The 21592-nt window shown below is 41.0% G+C and overlaps 1 protein-coding gene across 2 annotated transcripts in view; it reads left to right on the plus strand.

Annotated features, from left to right (window-relative positions):
* colgalt1b (collagen beta(1-O)galactosyltransferase 1b) overlaps window positions 1-17851 on the plus strand; it is a 35901-nt gene extending 18050 nt beyond the window's left edge. The window contains exons 5-13 of one of the 2 annotated variants that reach the window (XM_080029452.1): window positions 3194-3398; window positions 3516-3635; window positions 4250-4276; window positions 4521-4597; window positions 4713-4819; window positions 5363-5495; window positions 6750-6877; window positions 16637-16843; window positions 17481-17851. In XM_080029452.1, the coding sequence (XP_079885578.1) occupies window positions 3194-3398; window positions 3516-3635; window positions 4250-4276; window positions 4521-4597; window positions 4713-4819; window positions 5363-5495; window positions 6750-6877; window positions 16637-16843; window positions 17481-17751 (1275 nt within the window). In that variant the 3' untranslated portion in view covers window positions 17752-17851. The remainder of the gene's footprint in view (window positions 1-3193; window positions 3399-3515; window positions 3636-4249; window positions 4277-4520; window positions 4598-4712; window positions 4820-5362; window positions 5496-6749; window positions 6878-16636; window positions 16844-17480) is intronic. The other variant, XM_080029453.1, reaches the window with a different exon arrangement.
* The last annotated feature ends 3741 nt before the right edge of the window (window positions 17852-21592 follow it).

A 21592-nucleotide genomic window follows, 5' to 3' on the forward strand; every position in this document is an offset into this window, starting at 1 on the left:
CACCCATTCAATAAATAAAGTCAAATGCCCCCCCACCATGTGATGGAGGAATGCACAGTGCATGTAGGCTGCAGTACCCCTGCAGTAGGATGTGTGCTATGTGCAATTTGCCAAGTGTACTTGCATAAAATCTGGTTGTTTTAGTCAAGATTATGCTAAAATATATTGTCCCCAACTATATTTAAAATCAAAGCTTAAGCCTCTGTAAACCTGGTCTAGTAAAAATCAATTTATGATATCAAGTTGGGTGTCTCAATAAACTTTAAAAAAAAATCTGATTTGAAATTAAACGTTCATAAATATATTAAAACTTAGTTGAAAAAACTGCTTTTTGCAGTCTAGAACGTTTGCCTGGACTGAAATAACATAGTTAGGAGAATTTAGTGCATTTGGTTTGCTTTAAATTGAGTAAATTCCCGTTTATTCCCGTTAATTCCCAAAATTCCCGTTAATTCCCATAAATTCCCGTTAATTCCCATGGAAAGTTTCCAACTTTGAAAATTCCCGGAATTTTGCAACCCTAGTCCTTCCACATCCTTTGCATCTGATTAGTGGTACGTTTGACCAATATACATTCAAACGTAATTCTTCAACTAGGTCCATTTTGGTGTCCTTGTCAGACAGCAAGAAAACAAAAGCTATTTTTTTTATTTTAAAATGTCTCACTTAATTTACACTAAAATTACTTTATAAGAAATAAATGGTAGATCAGGCAATATTTTTATCATATAAAAAGTTGCGTTTTATATGAAAAAACCTAAGGGCCACAGTGTTTTAGCGGAAAATTTTATTTGACGATGACATGCAGAGCGAGTGACTGAGAGATCGGCTTTATGAAACGTGCACACTATATAAGTGATCACTGTATGAATAAAGAGCGATTTAACACTTATATTAACATAAATAAATCGCTTACTTCAATTTTAAGGATGAACTGAATAGATTTTGGAGGTCAAGGTCACTGTGACCTCATGCCTCATGAACGAAATACTTCAAGAATGCTTTTCTGCAAATTTGGCACAAACACCATTGTGCCCAAACCTCCATTTTAGGGGTCAAATGTCAAGGTCACTGTGACATTGCCTATTGTGAACAAAATATCTCAAGCATACTTGAACTGATAGTATTTTGGAGGTCAAAGGTAACTGCAACCTTACATATTGTCAGTTGGCAGTGACCTTGTACCATATTGTAGCTACATAGGAGCTTGATTCACCGTTTGGAAATGGTATGCCTTGTGTAGACATACCGCTCCGGAAAAAAATAAGAGACCACTCCAAATGTTCAGTGTCTATTGTTTTACTCTTTAGAGGCATATGTTTGAGTAAAATGAACATTTTGATTGTATAATATAAACTGCTACGACATTTCTACCAAATTCACAATAAAGATATTGTCATTTAGAGCATTTTCAATAAGTAATGTAGAGATAAGGATTTAAGAAAAATCCAGACAGGTCTCTTAATTTTTTCCGGGGCTGTATAACCGCCAGGCGATTGTTCTAGTTATGTCATGAGGTAACAAGTTGGACATGTAGCACTGTAAATCCTTACAAGTAAGGGCTAGATTCTAGGTTCTAAGGAGCAGTATGTGACTGTTAACTAGTAATGACACACCAAGACTGAGAGGTAAGTTTGAACTTCAGTTCAGTTATGTAGCAAGAAAATGGTAAATCCATACGTCAATCAAAAATACACATTTCGGCATAACCATGAAACCAGAATAAATCAATGTCAAAAAAAAAAAAAAAAGTATTCCCCTTATTAGTTCGGGTTTTATTTAGACCTATTTAGGTAAATAAAATATTTCCAACTTGCACCTTTAAGTTGCTATTTGGTTTACTATTGTCTCTTTTAGTTCTTTGTTTCCTATTTAATTTCCTAATTTTAAGCTGTCATTTTATCTTATTGGTGCTTAGTTGAGATTTTTGTACTATTTTCTATTTACTTTAAACACCAAATATTCACATTTCACAAAAGTAAAACCCAATAAACAAAAATAAATGCAAATAAAATAAAGCACAGCTCAGTGCATCAAGTAAAAAAAGAAACTTCACCAGCATTATCTGGGATCAATATACACTTGAATTTCGAATCAGTCCTTTTGTTAAATCCTTTCCTTGAGTTGAAGCTTCACTGCATGTTGCAGCAACTTTTGGAAAGTTATTTTGTCCTACAAACTCAGTGTCCTTTATCCAAGAAACAGTAGCGTTGTCCTGCAGCGGGAAGTGCTACAGCTTGTAATATATCATCTTCCTAAGGGTAGCTCGCCATCTTCTTTCTTCGGTTCAGTTCCACCAAACGATCTCCTCCTCATAAGAAACCCGGCCTGTATTATAACAGGCAATATAAAAAAAATTCCTTTAGTTCACATGCATTATACCGAAATTAAGAACTGTGTAAAACATACATATTCAATACAAGTTACTCTGTAAACCACGGCGGCCCGCACTTAAAATGGCGGCGCCGTTAACTTTCATTTAACTTGACCATGCTTAGCCTCGTGTTGCTTACTGTAAACTAAAACACTCAGTAGCCTCTACAAATGAAAAGAATTACATTCCCATTGTTTAGCTAACAAGTACATAAATCATTAACACACTGGTATATCATTTTACACGGTTTAACTCACCGAGTCCTCCAACGAATAACAACACAAGAGTCCCGTGGCATAGAAAAAAAGTAACAGAATCCTCCAAAAGAACGATAAAAAAAAGAAATCCAAAATACTCCAAAAAGAAAGTGAAAAGTGAGGCTTAATTCTCTTAAAACCTTACTTTGTTTCGCTTTTATCTATTCTCTTTTAACTCTAATTTCTCCTCTTTTACTCCGTTTTCTGTCTATGTCTCGCTAGTATTTTTTCCGTAGCAACTGACTCGTTCTCTCTTCCGCTCACTCGCTCACTCACTAGTGACGCTACACTGTTCTGATTGGTTGTTCACGGCTGCACTCGCTAAAGGAGTATTACACCAATTATATTATCACAAAAGTATAACAATAAAGGTTTTTTACATTATAGTCATGTTTTTAGTTTTTAAATTGTATTTAACTTAATACGACTAAGCTATATTAGATTCACACAATACAGTTATTATTGTGTTTAACCTTTTATTTGTTTAGGTCAGTTAACCTGGGTTACAGACACATAAAAGAAAGTGTGCAGCCGTTGAATGTTTGTTTGCACTGCCCCACAGGGTTACTACAAGCGCACGCCGGCCTACATGCCCATCCGTAAGGGGGAGCGCCGTGGCTGTTTCCCCGTACCGATGGTCCACTCTACCTTCCTCTTGGACCTACAGAAAGAGGCCTCCCGTCAGCTGGCCTTTTATCCACCACACCCAGAGTACAGCTGGGCCCTGGATGATGTCATCGTCTTTGCCTACTCAGCACGCATGGCAGGTGAGACCAATGCAACAGAGGTAGAATTGTTACCTGAAGGGCTGGTTAAATGGCTTTCAAGGCATGTTTATAAATCCATTGGTAAGCATTGTGTATCTTCTCTTTTTGCCTTCTCAGAGGTGCAGATGTACGTGTGCAACAAAGAAATGTACGGGTATTTGCCAGTTCCCTTGCGATCCCATGCTACCTTGCAGGACGAGGAGGAGAGCTTCTTGCATACTCATCTTGAGGTCATGGGTAAGTCAAGAGGTCAAAGAGTGTTTTAGAAAGACCAGAAGGATTTCTTTGTGTCCCACAATCTTAGCATAAGGGTGTGAGTTTGCCTGTGATGATGTATTAGAACAGACACTAGGCTGTGACTAATACCTGATCATGTCTTTGTACATGGACATTTGTTGCTTTTTAAATGGACTGATCTGTTGTTACTCCAACTTTATCTTTCAATTGTGATGTCATGTTGTTCTAGTCTGCAGATGTAGCATCTAATGGATTTTGTAACATGTGTTACGCCAAACTGGATTTTTTTTTTTTTTTTGCTGTACCCATAATGCAACAGAAAGAGTTATATTTAGTTACAGAGCTTTTGCCATAGCAACGCAATATAGTGTATGCCTCTGCTTAACATGATTAATAGGACATTGACTCTGTTCCTCAGCCAGTTTGTAGTGTTTAAGACGTTGGCAGGAAACAGAATGCAAAAAAAATCAATTGCTGTTCATATCAAGGCCACTTAAAATAGAATACGTGGGATCAGAATGAAGGGAGCGTCCCACTGAGAATGTCATCTGTTTTAATATCACTAATCACACATATCACAATATTCTACTGTATATTCTATACTTTCTGTACAGCAAAGGCGAGGAAACACCAATATGATGGTATGTGAAACATACCGAATGAATGCTACTAATAATAGTATAGTAATTGTGTTTACTCATACGTTAGCCGTCTTGCTGAAATCCAAGCTCAAGCTAAACTATGGTTCAATTTATGGAGCTTCCTGGAAATCTCTTGAGGACCCCTGTGCATCCCATTGCGAATTTTTGGAAAAGCCCTGCTCCAACACATTACACATTCTCTTTGTAACCTCCCTCTCCCTTTATTTCATTTTCCATTTGAAAGTGAGAAATCCTCCATTGGAGCCCTCCAGCTTCCTGTCTCTTACTCCCAAGCAGCCAAACAAGATAGGCTTTGATGAGGTACACACACACACACACACACACACACACACACACACACACACACACACACAACAAAATACACACAATAAACTAAGCATGCCTGTGTGAACATTTTGCTTTTGTGTGCACCCAGATGTTTATGATTAATCTGGTGCGGAGAACTGACCGCCGTGATCGAATGCTAAGAGCTTTGTACGAGCAGGATCTCAGCTGTAAGGTTATGGCTGCCGTGGATGGCAAGTACGTTTCTCATCTTCTTCCTGATGCCAGATTGTAGCCCGGGGGCTAATTTCCATCTGTAGTCCATTAGGCAGGTTGATGTTACAATAAAAATGACAAAGATATACAATAGAAACATTTGCTGTAAACAAATACGGAGAAACAAAAAGAAAGAAAAGTAAAACAGGATAATTCAATAGTAGGATTAGTAGGTTAAACAAATATACAATTAATACACAACTAATAAGGTACAGCATATATTTAGAGGTGGTTGCACCTTTACTTGGCTCTTAAAGGTGGCCAGAGTGGGACGTTCCCTTATAGTTGGGGGTAGTGTGTTCCATAATGCACTACCTTTAATAGATGCATTTTGGCTGTAGAGTTGTAGCTCCTCTGTGGGGGAAAATGTATAAGTGTTGTGCTATGTTGTTACATATTTGTTTGCTTTTACTATAACCTGAAATTAAAATAATACGGTACATTAATAAAATAGAATGAATCTTCTGACACACATCAGATCCTTATAATTGCTTGTGTTTTTCACTTCCTTTCTCTTCCTCTCAGAGCTATGAACAAGACTGATATAGAGGCGATGGGCATTAAGATGCTGCCGGGATACAAAGACCCTTATCATGGCCGACCCCTCACCAAGGGTGAACTGGGTTGTTTCCTGTCTCATTTCAACATCTGGAAAGAGGTGAGACTCTCAGACAGGCCTCAAGGTGCGAACACACTAGGCACTTTACACGCGTACAGACGCGTATAAAATCGTCCGTTTTTCCATAGGGAACCATTGGTTTACTCGCGTACATGGCGCGTAGGTGCGCCACTCGCGCTAAAGCAACATTTTAGCCGCGTATATACGCACCTACGCAGCTACGCGAGGAGTTCAAAAAATTTAACTTTTTACGCTCCTACGCGTGACGATTAGCCGCGTTGGCCAATCAGCGTTGGGCTTGACCCGACGTCACATACATTGGCACGGTGGGAGAACAGTGTACTGTACACAGAGGCTGATGAGAGACACAGAGGAGGAAAATGTATTGCGGGCGGCCGGTGCTGTATGAAGCCGCTCGGGGTTAGAAGACGTGGGGAAAGTAAACCAGGAGAATGGACTTCCTGGTTAATTCAGTGAATATGTGTTAGTGCTTTAGCCGATAAAACAAGTTAGCGCCGTATAGCATTAGTTAACTCACCCGGTTGTGTGCGGGCGGCTAGCGCCTCATATTATGAACCCAAACATGACGACTATATCCGCGGGACTTTCACGACAAGTAGAGCGAAGCACCGGTGTTGATCTACGCCAGCCACGGTCCCCTGTCACAGCCAGCTAGGGTAATTTTGACTACTTGCCTTTATGTTGTGCCGCCGTGCACCGATGCTGCTGTAACTGTGTTTGTTATTTAGCGTATAACCATTTTTGACACAAAATGATCAAGCAACATTTTAGCTGCGTTACGCACGTAAATCTTACGCGTGTAAAGTGTCTAGTGTGTTCGCACCTTCAGACTTCAAGGGCGCATGCACAGAAGATTACACTTAGTACCGAAAAACAGAGTAACTGGGTGTAAAATTAGTCAAGAGATGGTTTCATCTACATTTATACAGTATGTATATCCTATATCTCTAATTTCAATGTAAGAGTATTTGTGAAATATTGTAATAATAATAATAATAATAATAATAATAATAATAATAATAATAATAATAATAAAAATAATAATAATAGTAATAGTATGTTTCTTGTTATAATAACAAAGGGCTACCTGTTATAATCTCAGTAAAGAAATTTAAGAAATCTTCCTCACAATAATGCTTCCACAGTGATTCTTATTACTGCTAAACATCATTCCAGCAGCATTGTATTGTAGTACACTACGTGTGTGTGTGTGTGTGTGTGTGTGTGTGTGTGTGTGTGTGTGTGTGTGTGTGTGTGTGTACATTTGTATAGATTGTGGATCGTGGTCTGCACACCTCCCTGGTCATAGAGGACGACCTCCGCTTTGAGGTGTTCTTCAGACGGCGTGTCATGGCGCTGCTGCAGGAGGTCACCACACACAAGCTGAACTGGGATCTAATGTGAGTGACGCTCCCATCAACCACCAAGAAAAGCTCCATGTAGGGAACAGAGAGGATTATCGCCCCGCTACAGTGAAACCCATGCATCTAACACTTGATATCACACACCGATCTGATGTAGAAAACAGGTATATACACTCACCGGCCACTTTATTAGGTACAACGGTTCAATGGCTTAAAAAAACAAATAGCTACTCAGCCAATCACATGGCAGCAACTCAATGCATTTAGGCATCTCAAACCAGTCTGCCCATCTTCCTCTGACCTCTGACATCAACAAGGCATTTTTTGCCTAAACAACTGCAGCTCACTGGATATTTTTCTTTTTCGGATCATTCTCTGTAAGCCCTAGAGATGGTTGGGAGCAGTTTCTGAAATACTCAGAACGGCCCTTCTGGCATCATCAACATTGCCGTGTTCGAAGTCACTTAAACCCCCTCTCTTCCCCATTCTGTTGCTCGGTTTGAACTTCTTTCCAAAGGTTTTTTTATTAAATCACAAAGTAGTATCAAGCAGCTGCAATACAATGGATTATTATTTTTTTCCCCTTTTTTCCCTCCCGAACATACCCCACCCATATCCCACCCAATCACAAACAGTCCTGCATTAAGAAATCAACACACAAAGCAATACACAACGTCAAAAAAAAGCAGAAATGAAACAGAAACACAACAAGAAACAAAAACAAACCAATATGAAAAAAAAAAAAACTCAAAGAAATAAAATTAAATCAAATAAAAGAGGGGAGGGGGTAGCTACTCCTCAACCATTGTGGTCGGTTTCTCATAATAGTCCAGGAAGGGGCGCCACATTCTATAAAATTTAGTCTCAGATCCATGGGCAGTGCAACGAATTTTCTCCAGATTCATACATGACATAATGTCTCTAATCCAATGTGAGTGGGAGGGAGGAGCAGGATCTTTCCATTTGAGCAAGATAGCCCTACGAGCAAGCAAAGAGGTGAAGGCCAATACCTTTAGCTTCACCTTAGGCAAGCCTGAATTGGGAGCGATGCCAAAAATTGCAGTGAAAGGGTTCGGCTCGATTTGATGCTGAAGTACTTCAGAAATTGTTTGAAAAACTGATGTCCAGAACCCAGTCAAGGTGGGACATAGCTAGTACATGTGAAAGAGTGATGCCGGTGCACTCTTACAGCTATCACAGGTCGGGTCTACATCGGGGAACATACACTCAACAAAAATATAAACGCAACACTTTTGTTTTTGCTCCCATTTTTCATGAGATGGACTTAAAGATCTAAAATTCATTCCAGATACACAATTGTACCATTTCTCTCAAACATTGTTCACAAATCTGTCTAAATGTGTGATAGTGAGCACTTCTGCTTTGCTGAGATAATCCATCCCACCTCACAGGTGTGCCACATCAAGATGCTGATCTGACATCATGATTAGTGCACAGGTGTGCCTTAGACTGTCCACAATAAAAGGCCACTCTGAAATGTGCAGTTTTGTCTCACAGCAAAATGCCACAGATGCCACAAGCATTGAGGGAGCGTAGAATGTATCTGATCCGGGACTGAATCCCACATGTGAAGGCAGAACCAAGGTCCTGCTCCCACAGCGTTCTTATAGCTGCTAATGAGGGGCTATGCAACTTCGAAATAAGGTTGAAAAACACAGAAATTGAGCCTTTTAATGTGGGGTTTACAGAAAAAATCGACATGATTGGCTAGCGGTTTGTGAGGGAATTGGGGAATTAACTTCTGTGTAAAATTCCTGATTTGCAGATATCGGAAAAAATTAGTCTTTTCTATACCAAAATTTTTTGTCAATTGAGAAAAACTAACAAATAGATCATTAATAAATAAATCACCGATGCATTTTAAGCCTTTTTTATGCCAGATCTTGAATGCACCATCCACAGTCGAGGGAGTAAACAAATGATTAGCTGCAATTGGACTGAAAAGTGAAAAATTCTGCATTCCAAAATTCTTCCTAAATTGGGTCCAAATTCGAAGGGAGTGCTTAATCACGGGACTACTGTTGGGAATCGCCGAAGAGAGTGGAAGTGCGGCGCTTAAGAGGGCAGAAAGAGACAATGGGCTAATAGCGCTGGACTCCATTGTTACCCAGACTGGGGCTGAGTCGTCAAGGTGAAAATGCACCCAATACATTAAAGAACGGGTATTAGCCGCCCAGTAATAGTATTGGAAATTAGGGAGGGCCATTCCACCTGTTTGTTTGGGTCTTTGAAGAAAAGCTTTCCGTAACCGAGGGTGTTTAACATTCCAAATATATTTTATCATTAAAGAGTCAAGGGCCTGAAAAAAGGATTTGGGGAGAAAGATGGGGAGACATTGGAATAGATATAGGAACTTTGGGAGTAATGTCATTTTAATTGAATGTATTCTACCTATGAGAGAGAAAGCCAGAGGAGACCACTTCGATAATATTTGCTTCGCCTGATCCAATAATTTGAGGAAGTTAGATTTAAATAGGGTTTTAAAATTTCTGGTAAAACATACCCCAAGGTAACTCAGATGGTCTGTCACCACTTTGAATGGGAGAGCTGTATAATCAAGTTTAAGAGCTTCTTTATTAATCGGAAAGAGTTCGCTCTTACTCAAGTTAAGTTTATAGCCAGAAAACTGACTAAAGACCTCCAACACAGAAAGTGCCTCCGGTAAAGAGGAGGCTGGCTTGGCGACAAACAAAAGTAAGTCATCGGCGTATAATGATACCTTATGTTCAATTCCTCCTCTCCATATCCCCTGAATCTGTTTGTTACCACGAATGGCAATAGCAAGTGGTTCGATTGCAATAGCAAAAAGGAGCGGGCTCAAAGGACAACCCTGCCGGGTCCCACGGTGCAGATCAAAACTACTTGAGTAACGGCTGTTTGTTAATACTAAGGCAGAAGGGCATGCGTATAATAATTTAACCCAAGAAGTAAAAACAGGACCCAAACCGAATTTTTCAAGGGTGAAAAACAAATAATTCCATTCTACTCTATCAAATGCTTTTTCAGCATCCATAGAAGCGAGGCATTCTGATTCAATATTACTGGGGGAATATAAAATGTTCATTAGCCGGCGGGTATTATAAAATGATTGGCGTCACTTTATAAACCCAGTTTGGTCGGGGGATATGATAGAGGGGAGAACATCCTCCAATCTATGGGCAAGAATTTTAGCAAGTATCTTCACGTCCGTATTTAATAGTGAAATTGGTCGGTATGATGCACAATCTAGAGGATCTTTATCCTTTTTTAACAACAGGGAAATACAGGCCTGGTAGAACGAAGGCGGGAGTTTACCTGAGTCTAATAAGTCTGAGAATACTAAACATAAAAAAAGCGATAATTCGGCTGAGAATTTCTTAAAAAAGTCAGGTGGAAGTCCGTCTGGACCAGGAGATTTGCCTGATTGCATAGATGTTATTGCTGCAAAAATTTCTTTCTGAGTAATAGGTGCCTCAAGGCTATATCTCAGGTCCTGAGAAAGGGAAGGCATGTTCAGGCCACTAAAAAAGGTTTCCATCACCGTTGCGTCTACTGTACAATCAGAACTATACAAATTTGAATAGAATGTTTTGAACTTTTCGTTTATCAATTTCTGATCTGATGTTGTACACCCACTATCTGTCCGAATTCCAGGGATGAGTTGCTTCGCTCTAAATCCGCGCAGTTGATTGGCCAAGAGTTTGCCAATCTTGTCACCATGTTCGTAAAAAGTACTTCTGCTCCTAAGCAACTGGTCAGCAACTTGACGAGAGGAAAGAAGGTTGAATTCTGTCTGAAGTTTTAATCGTTCTTTGTAAAGTTCAGATGAAGGTGAGTTAGCATATTGTCTGTCTATGTTCAGAATCTGATCAGCTATTTCAGTTTGTTTCTGTTTTGTACACTTATTTTTGCATGCTGCAAATGATATAATTTCACCTCTCAAATAGGCTTTCAGAGCTTCCCAAATTGTTGCATTAGACACATCTGGTGTTTTATTTATAGGGGAAGGTGGGGTGATTTGTGCATTTTGGAAGTTGCAAAACCCCTTGTTTCTAGAAAACCGTGGAAGAAATTGGAAATGTGACCACATATTTAAGAAGAGCCATCCATTTGACTCATCCTGTAAAGAAGGAAGACACAAGGAATAAGATATAAGCACATTTAAGCTCAAAAAACTGTGTTTTGCCTTTCAAAGTAAAATTTCCATGATCAAGGTTTTTTGATTATTGTGTCTGAACAATTATAGACACGTTTGAAAACATTTGACACATGTTTTAGTGCTTTGGTGTGCTACACTTTGAGTCTATATAGTTAGCACAATGTCAACCCTAAATTGCTGCATCATGCCTATTATCCAAAATTCTGGGGATGGGGTGATTTGTGCGCAAGGGCCTGGGTGAGTTATAAGTAAGTAAGTAAGTAAAATGTATTTATAAAAGCACATTTATGACAGTTTGCACTGCCCAAAGTGCTGTACATAGTGCATTCAGTAGGTAAACAATGAAGGTAAAATAACAATAACCAAAATAAAAGACGTAAAGCCCATACATCCACATAAACACAGATAGTAGTGCAGAGGTAAGTAAGTAGTGCAGAGGTTAATGGGGAGGAAACACCAGGGTGTACATATGGGTTTTGAGCCTTGATTTAAAGGCAGAAATGTAGGTGGAATCACATTTGTCAGGTGGCAGTTGGTTCCACAAGCACGGAGCAACTAGTGCAAAGTACATTTCTGAGAGTTGTGCCAGTGGCATGGCTGTATACGCTGGTCACCAAAAGAAAGTGATTGTCTACAGTAGCTCAGAAGAGAGTGACATCTCAATTCCACTTAACGACACCACTGATGAGAGTTCAGATGGCCAGAAAGATGATGATGGTGACTTTGTCATTGTGACACAATGACGCACAAATCACCCCACGTAGTGGACAAGACAACTTTTTTTCCGAAAGCTATATTTCTTAAACAGTTTATTCCAGATCCAAAGTTTTTATTGCCAGGGATGCACAACATCCTGAAATATATGTACATATTTGAGTTGGAGACATAACTGTCAAGGCCTCACTTTAAAATCACTTTGAGTAAAAAGTTGCACAAATCACCCCACCTTCCCCTACTCAGAAATATTTTAATATGTGTAGAGATGTGTGAAAGAAAACTCTCATCTGTGAGCAACAATGGATCCAGTCTCCACTGCCTTCTTGTATACTCCACGTCAGAAAAAGCCAGTTGAAGGAGCAGAGGAGCGTGATCTGAAATCACAATACTTTCATAACTACATGACTTTAGGTCTGACATCAATGAATTATCAACAAAAAAATAATCAATTCGGGTGTAAGTGTGGTGGACATGTGAAAACAATGAATATTCTCTTCCTGTGGGGTATACAAACCTGTATGGATCAGAGAGGCTATAATCAGCAAGAAATGATTTGATATAACCTGCAGATCTGCTAAGAGAGGCAGGTTTGGGGGAAGAGCGATCTAAGACTGGGTCTATATAACAATTAAAATCCCCACCAAGAATAAGAGAATGAGAATTGAGATCGGGGAGTTGAGAAAAAAATCTCTCAAAGAATTCTACATCATCGACGTTAGGCGCGTAGACGTTGGCCAAGATGATTGACTTATTATAAAGTTTGCCTGAAACAATAATAAAACGTCCATTTTTATCTGATATAACGTTTGAGGACTCAAAAGGAATATTACTATCAATAAGGATAGCTGTGCCCCTGGCCTTACCCCTGAAATTAGAGTGAAAAAATTGTCCACGCCAGCATTCACTTAATCGCCCGTGGTCAGAGTCATGTAAGTGGGTTTCTTGAAGGAAAACTATTCCAGCCCTGAGCCGTTTTAGGTGGGTTAAGACCTTACCCCTTTTCACTTGGTGATTTAGACCCTTGACATTCCAGCTAATTAAATTAAGATTGCCCTTCATCTAGCTCAGTTATAGTGAGAATAGAGAGAATTACTCCGATAAGAAAAAGAGTAGCAAAATACAGAGAAGAAAAACACACAGAAAAAAAAGAAAAACACAAATAACTAAAAACACAGCAGGTGATAACTTATCAGCTAAACCCCCAGTTAACACCACCCCATCCCACCCAGAACCCACCCCATATATTGCTCTAAACAGCAAACCCCACGAGACCCTTACTAGTCTCACAACAGACATTCCAAGCCTTAACTTTCTGACTTGTACTAGCTTCCCACATAAGTCTTGTACAATTCACCCCATAACAGCTAGTAACACTATGAACAATCCAGCAACCTGTCAAAATGACAACACACTCAACAAACAAGCCGTGCTCACCCAACAAATTCGAAATACAAAAAAGAAAGAACAAAGCGTGATTTAGGCAAGCTGTCCAAATGACAAAAAAAAAAAAAGTAAAAATAAATAAATAAATAAAATAAAATAAAATAAAAATAAAGAACAGACACGCTTATCTAGCCGTTTTAAAATAGAGATACAAACAAAAAAGAAATAGAAAAAAAAAGCGAGTGATCTATACAATACGTCAAAATGACAAGCAACAAAAATATCACGTTCACCCAGCCAATTTACTCATTTTAAGAAAAGGGGAAAAAAATGTGTATAGTACCGTCAGTCTGAGAGTTTGGCTGGGGATATGAAAAGAGCATTTGTCCAAATTATATACTCACGGCAGGCAATCGTATTCGAAAAAAAAAAAAAAAAAAAAAACGTGAGTTAGGCAAGCTGTCCAAACAGCAAAAAAATAAATAAAATAAAATAAAATAAAGAACAGACACACTTATCTAGCCATTTAAAAATAGAGATACAATAAAAAAGAGAAAGAAAAAAAAAAGCGAGTGATCTAGACAATACGTCAAAATGACAAGCAACAAAAATATCACGTTCACCCAGCCAATTTACTCATTTTAAAAAAAGGGAGAAAAAATTTGTGTGGTACCGTCAGTCTAAGAGTTTGGCTGGGGGTATGAAAAGAGCATTTGTCCAAATTGTATACTCACAGCAGGCAATCGTGTTTACTACGGACTCACACCCAATGTAGATATGTAGATAGATGCTTCAGAGACAGATCTCAACCACTTTGTCTCGCCGCTCTGGAGAGTAATACGGAGCCTCGCAGGGAAGAGAAGAGAGGGACGGAGGCCGCGCTGATACAGCTCTGTCATGACCCCCCTGTATTCAGCCCGCTGCTTCACGACCTCCGCGCTGTAGTCCTCATAGAACCGGATCTTGTGGCCATGATATTCCATCTCGCCCTGTTTACGTGCCTCTCTCATGATTAGGTCTTTAATCTGGTATCGGTGAAGGAGTAAGATGACAGGGAGAATTTTATCACCAAAAACCTCAAAGAGGAGCTCGGAAAAAAAGGCGGTGGGGCGCGCACCCTCAAGCGACTCCGGCAAGCCCACAACACGAACGTTCTGTCTCCTGCTTCTCCCCTCCAAATCTGATAGTTTAGCTCTCAGCAACTTGTTATCTTCCTGCAGTGAGGAGCACGTAGCCTCAATTTGCTCCAGGCGTCCGCAAACAGCTGCCGCATTCTCCTCGAGATCAGTTATACGTTTCCCCTGGCCTGAGACCACGACCTGGATGTTGTCCAGCTTAGTGTCCATGCTGGCAAACGATGATCTAAACTCAACGGCAATGGATTTAATCTCAGCGGCTATCTCGGCGGCTATGGCTGCTCTATTCCGCTCGAGCAGATCCGGAATGGAAGCCACTGAGTTAGCACCAACGTCTATGCTAACCACGCTGTCCGGTGACATATCTGCCTCTGTCTCTGCCGAATCTTTTTTTGCTCGTCTCCTGCCTCTAGGCATTTCTTCGAAACAGTAGCAGTGTTACCTAGCCTGGAAATCCAGACCCTGATATCTTGAACGATAGAGGGTCTGGCCACGATCAATAGTAATTTCCAACTCAAGGGGCGGCTCCTACTCGTGCATTTCAAATGCCACTGCACGCAGTTGGATAGCACTACAACCAATCAGAGCGATGCACGAGGTGCGATGCACAGCTGTTCGTTTAGCGAACAGCTGTTAAACTGTTAAATTAAACGTTTGCCGTTGTCGGTCGGCAAAACAGAACATTCCACTTACTTGCTAATGAAAGATTTGAGTGCCGTCTTCCAAATCGTTAAGGGTCGAGGCCAAAGCAGTCTCAAACTCACACAACATATCCGCAGCCATCTTTGATGTTTACTATCACGGCTTCGACGTCGCATGCACGTCACTGTCGTCATCCGGTTACGTCCTCCCCAGAGTACCATATAAAGGGCACTATCGGGGCGGCAGTGGCGAAGTGGGTAGGGAGCTCGCCTCTGGTGTGCAGGGTCGGAGGTTCGATCCCCCGTCTCCCCGCCACATGTCGAAGTGTCCCTGGGCAAGACACTGAACCCCAAATTGCTCCCGATAGTTAGCTTAGTTAGCTTAGCACCGTAGTGCTAAAGCCTACCCTGCGTGGTAGCTGCTGCTATCGGTGTATGAATGTGTGTGTGACTGGGTGAATGTGTACAAAAAAACAATGTGTAAAGCGCTCTGAGTCTGTGAATAACGGAGATATAGCGCTATACAAGTCCATTTACCATTACTCTGGCTCGCCCATATTAGATAGAACCAATTGAAACCATAGCCAGATTTCTGGTTTTCTTGATAAAGCTTCAATGGAGCGTGTCCAGACCAACACGCGCAGCAAATTTAATTTGCCAGCGCCTAGTGGCAGGTCTGGGAATGCCAGGCTAAGTGTTACCGGCAACACAAGCACAAAAAAAAACGATGAAAATAGGGTTTAATCAGTTAGGTCTGAAATATACGGTGGGAGCTATGAGCTGTCGCATCTACCCCATGCTCTGTAACCCGGAAGTTAGCTCGGTTTGAACTTCAATAAGTTGTCCTTTCCAGGTCTACATGCCAAAATGCATTGAGTTGCTGCCATGTGATTGGCTGATAAGTTATATGTGTTAACAAGAAAATGAACCGCTGTACCTAATAAAGTGACCGGTGAGTGTACATTGTGGGTATAAGATATCTTAGCGTCACGCTGCTAGGCTGCTCCAGCATTTTCACATCCACAGAGATTGATCATAGAAGAACAAACTGGGATGAGATATTTCCGCAAGTAAAAGTAGCCTACCATTCTTTAGCTGCATAGACAATACCTTGTCCGACATCTTTTCTAGCCATTGACACTAACGGTTGCCCGCTTGCCCGGGGCAAGTGAAAATAATGTTCGGGCAAGTTGAGATTGCTTTTTGGTTGCCCGGACGGGCAAGTGGATATTAAAGGGGTTGTCAGTAGTCTAGGCTATTTATTCATGTGTTTTAGAGTCCGCAAAACAATTTTTTTCCCGATAACCCACACAAAATATAATAAAAATATATTTGCAATTGAGCAGCTGCGCGCGGCAGCGTCACGCTCGCTCTTTCGCACTCTATCTCTCTATCTATCTCTCTCTCTCACACACACACACATAAGCCTGTGTGCGTGCAGTTTCGCTGTCTACGTTCCGAAAACCGGCTCTATTAGGCTATACGGACTTGGTTCCGCTATATTCAAACCCAGAAATCAATAGGCCTAACGTTTGAGCTTATCGATACCACTATGGAGTCCAGTAGGTCACATGATGTAATTTTAAATATCGAGTAGAGTCGGGTCATCTTCAACTAAAGTGTTGTACCTTCGACTGTGTTGAAGAAACTCCTTCAACCCGCTTCGACTCCGTCTCCAAAAAAAAAAAAAAAAACCTGTCCGCTGAGCCGGCTCCATGTTTAGTGCTTGGGATATTTATTGTCTCTCTTATCTGAACAGTTACATCGGGCGGAAACGAATGCAGGTGGACCACCCAGAGGTGTCTGTACCACTCATCCACAATCTGGTGGAGGCAGACTATTCCTACTGGACGCTAGGCTACATGCTATCACTACAAGGGGCCCAGAAGCTCCTCAGGGCAGAACCTCTGACAAAGATGCTTCCTGTGGATGAGTTCCTCCCCGTCATGTACGACAAGCATCCAGTGTGAGTACAACCCATCTCCTCTCCTCTCTGTTACCCTTATCCAATCCGTCTTTTTGATTCTGTTCTGTAGCGCTCGTGTTAAAGCTGCAGTGTGTAATATGGTGGTATGGTGATATGGTGAAAAGTTCTACATTATAACGCTCCCTTGCTAACCCCCTCCCATTCAAGTTAATTCCAGAAGTTGGAAGTGGCCAACCAAGGACAAGAAGCTAGTTATGAAAGATGGCATCGTCCACCACTGCCTCAAGTCTCTCCACAATATCTAGTAATAGAGGAATAGATATGTAGTTATTAAAGGTGAAGTAAGCGATTTATTTATGTTAATATAAGTGTTAAATTGCTCTTTATTCATAATTCATTCAAAATGTTGTGACGTGGGGACGAGGGAAGGGACTGCTAACTGCAGTCACTGACAGGAAGTTAGCTAAACTGAACATTCCGCTTACTGAACCTTTAATTTATTGTATAGTACCTGGAAATAAAACAACTTTTATTGTCAAGAGATTATACACTAACCAAAACATACTTATCAATATATCTAAATTTCTACCAAGTCTGTTCTGAAAAATGTCAATACATTCTACACACTGCACCTTTAATCTAACCCCCCCTCTTACCTGCTCCTCTCACTCACCAGTTCAGAGTACATGGACCACTTTGAGAGGCGGGACCTTCGTGCATTTTCTGCCGAGCCGCTCCTGGTGTATCCGACCCATTACACAGGAGATGCGGGCTACATCAGTGACACGGAGACATCGGTGGTCTGGGACAACGAGACCGTCAAAACGGACTGGGACCGAGCCAAGTCCAGGAAGACCCAGGAGCAAGGGGAGCTGAGCTTTGAAGCCCAAAACAATGACGTACTGCAGTCAGACCTAGAGAACTTTAGCGCTCGGGATGAGCTGTGATGAAGACGAGAGAGAGAGAGAGAGAGAGAGAGAGAGAGAGAGAGAGAGAGAGAGAGAGAGAGAGAGAGAGAGAGAGAGAGAGAGAGAGAGAGAGAGAGAGAGAGAGAGAGAGAGAGAGAGAGAGAGAGAGAGAGAGAGAGAGAGAGAGAGAGAGAGAGAGAGAGAGAGAGAGAGAGAGAGAGAGAGAGAGAGAGAGAGAGAGAGGTCGGACAGAGTGAAGGATGAGGGTCAGTGAACAAAGCTATGATAGGGCCCGGTAAAAAGAAAAGGAGCTTTTCCTTACACTTTTCTCTCTCCATTTTGTTATTTTTTTTCTCATGAGAAGAGGAGGTTAGAGAAGTTAACTCTTGAAGAGTCAGGCTAGCAGCTTCTGTTTTTATCTATTGCATCTGCTCCTAGAAAAGTGCCATGTTTTTAAATAAAATGTCACCCAGACTTATCCCATATCGCATAATACATAAATCAGTGATTCTTGAGAAGTAGGACAAAACAGGGTGCAATGTTATAAAAATACAAACCCTATGTTTAGGCAAATTAAATTACATGTAATGTACGTTGCCTACGTCGCCGTGCGCGTTTAGGATTTGGAGCGTAGTCTACTTGTAGGCTATACGACTGTTTGTGAATATTTTCATCCGGCCAAATTTGCATCATATATTCCACTTCCACATTAGAGCAACGAGAATCCTTAAGCTATTGTTTTTTTTTAAATGTAGCCTTGACGTAATAGGTCGCGGTGGACAGTCTCATATTTGTGCAGCACGCTGTTTATTATTAATATAACGGCCCGTCATCAGACCATACGTACCGGATGGTTTTATACATCGATCGCTCCATCAAGTAATCCAAGTCAGAACTTTTTGTATGGGCAGAGATCGTTTTTTTAAACGCTTTGCTTTCTGCGCTCACCTATTTAGCTCTCTCCCTCTTTTATTAGCCCACACCTAGGCCTACACACACGTTAATTCTCACACATTTTATGTAAGTCCAAGTGGTGGGCAATTCTGGTGCCGACAAGTAAGACAGCGGACGTTAACGGACTATGCAGCCTTAATAAATTCACGTCAGGAACGCCGCCTGTGCGCTTGCTTGTGCGCGTGTCATCTCATTAGCATCTGTACTTTGGCCACGGCACACCTCTCCCAAGTGTGCCATGGCCAAGGGGCTGTTCCGTGCTGGAATACGGATGGCGTGGTCACACTGGCTAAACGTTCTAGACTTTAGTATGCAAATGAGCTCTGGCACGGGGGCCGCGGCCCTAGTGTGAGTGGCCCCTAAAACTACAGAGGGAGGCTGAAACAATTACTACTTGTTCATTCATAACATTACCTTTGACAGGGCGCAGGCTGAATCCTACGTTAGCTGTCATCTGGCTGCGCTACACTCTGCTCAAGTCGCCAGTTAATAAAAAAATAAATAAAAAAAAAAAGTCGCCAGTTCATTGTAGAGCAACGGTTCCTACAGTTGCTATAACTGAACGTTACTACTACAGTGACTATGTGTTTACACATATTAGCCTAGGCTACTGTCTGACAGTGCTCCAGTAGCCTATGCGCCCATTCAGAGGCTGCATTGAATTGTATTATTACGCATTCAACTTCTACTCGGTAATTATGAGCATCTGACGATGGTCAGTTACATTCAGGGCCGTCAGACTGCGGACAGGCTTGGTGGGTCCAAGGCAGAGAGGGGCTGCACCCAAAAAAAAAATAAAACATTTTTTTGTTTTGTTTTTTGTTACTGGCTCAATATAGGCCCCTGATCTTTGAAGGCCCCGAAAAATGTTATTTAGAAAAAAATATATATATATCAAGGGCCTTTCATTCGTCAGCACATTTTTGTTATTTTTTAAATAACATTGTTCGGGGCTACGAAGATCAGGGACCTATATTGGGCCATTAAAAAATGCAAACAAAGGGAAAAAATTCCCGAAGCTGACTGGATTTTTTAAACATGTACATTTCTTCTTTCTGCTTTTTGGTCATTCTGTGTCTATAAATTATTCCAGAAAATAGTACTAAATAGCTTATATAGGAAACAGTTGATTTAGCCTTAGTTTTCTTCTCAAAGTGCACCAGATTGATGAATTTTACTTTAACATTTAAAAAAAAATCTTCCGAGGGAGCAAAATCTTCCTGGACCCCCCTAGGAGGTCCAGGGTCCACGACACAGTCTCCCAAATCCCTGTGAGAAACACTGTGTGTGTGCATGGTTATTAAGGGTGTATTCACACTGGGAAAGTCCGCTAGTGCACTTGCTTTGGTCCAGACCAAATAGAGTTTTGATTTTTTTTGTTTGGTGTGGTCCACTTTCATATTGCCCCTTTTGCAAGTGAACCAGCATTACGAAGCAAAACCACACGTGATCTGAGGTCATTCATTCATTGGACAGACATTCTGGGGTGGAGAGAAACAGGAAGCACGAAGTTTAAACTGCGAAATATATATCATTGATATAATATGGGGCTAAAAATAATAAAAGGGCCTACATCTAACCTATAAATAAAGAGGAAAAACATCAAATTATTGTTGTTTCATATGGACATAATGTGTAGCCTTATGTCAATGCCACGTTATGTGGCTTGTAGCCTACGATGTGAAACATCATTTTTACTGTATTTTTGGTGCTGGATGCGCGTCACGCGAGAAGAATAGGCTCAAGCTGACACTCAGCTGATTAAGCTGTGTATCAGCTGGGTCGGCGCAGTTCAGCTCCAAACTGACACGGGGATAGTATTGACGGTCCCGTACATGGGAAGCAAAATAAAAACACACACTTCTTGCGCAGCGTGAACCTGTTGGCACTGTGCGAGAGACGCTCCCCTCTCCTTCATCTGATCGCTGAACACATTCAGCATTTATATTGTTCTGGGCTCCCGGTCAAACCACAACTAATCTTCCTAATAATGGTGACAACAACACTTTCCCATAATGTGAAGCTGACGGCTATTTATTAAAAAAGAAAAGAAAGAAAAGGCACAGTGCCTCCTGCATTTGGGTCGGATCGAGTCCGAACAAATTCACACCACAAACGAACTGCAGCAGAGTGCGTTTGGAAACGCATCGAGACTACCTCTTCAGCTGGGTCTCGGAGCGTTTGTTTGGTCCGCACCCGAGTGCGATTGCTGTATTCACACCTGCCTGAAAGATGCGCACCGAAGGCAGAAGTGCATCTGAGTTCGTTTCAACCGAACTAAACACGGCATGTGTGAATACACCCTAAGAGTCATTAGACCAGGGGTTGTGTTCAAGTTTTCGTAATGATTTGGTCATTCATCAATAGAAACGTTGTGTTGTTATCTGGCTCAGAGAGGGACCAGTCACTCATACGTTTTGGACTATAGACAAACATAGCTTTTACATGTTTGTATTGTAAGACTGCCTCTCAGAGGGCCCATCAGGACTTCCTGTATAGGGGCCCAGAATTTGGTGCAACGCCCATGCTGACAGGTGCCACACACTCTTCAGTTGAACTGTGTAATAGAATTTTTACTTTAAAATTAACAGCAATCAAGATGCGTTTCAAATTTCAAAGCACATTCTGATGTAGTCATTTTAACCATCAATAATCAATAACAGTGATTTTATAACAGCATACTATTGGTTGAGCGTTAATTCAAGATTCACATGACAGTCTTTCAATCAGACTTGCTCTAACAGACTCGCAACAAATCGCCTCATTTTGTATATCATCCTGTACTTTTTTAAGAATCATCCATGACAAAAGAAGATTGTGAGAGTTTCCATAAATACAGTATTAGAAACAATAAACCCTATTTTTATATTTAATATAATTATAATAACTTGAAAACCACCCAAATATGATGCCTTCACATTGAATG

Source organism: Ammodytes marinus (assembly GCF_949987685.1).
Source record: "Ammodytes marinus genome assembly, chromosome: 6".
In the NCBI taxonomy this organism is placed as follows: domain Eukaryota; kingdom Metazoa; phylum Chordata; class Actinopteri; order Uranoscopiformes; family Ammodytidae; genus Ammodytes; species Ammodytes marinus.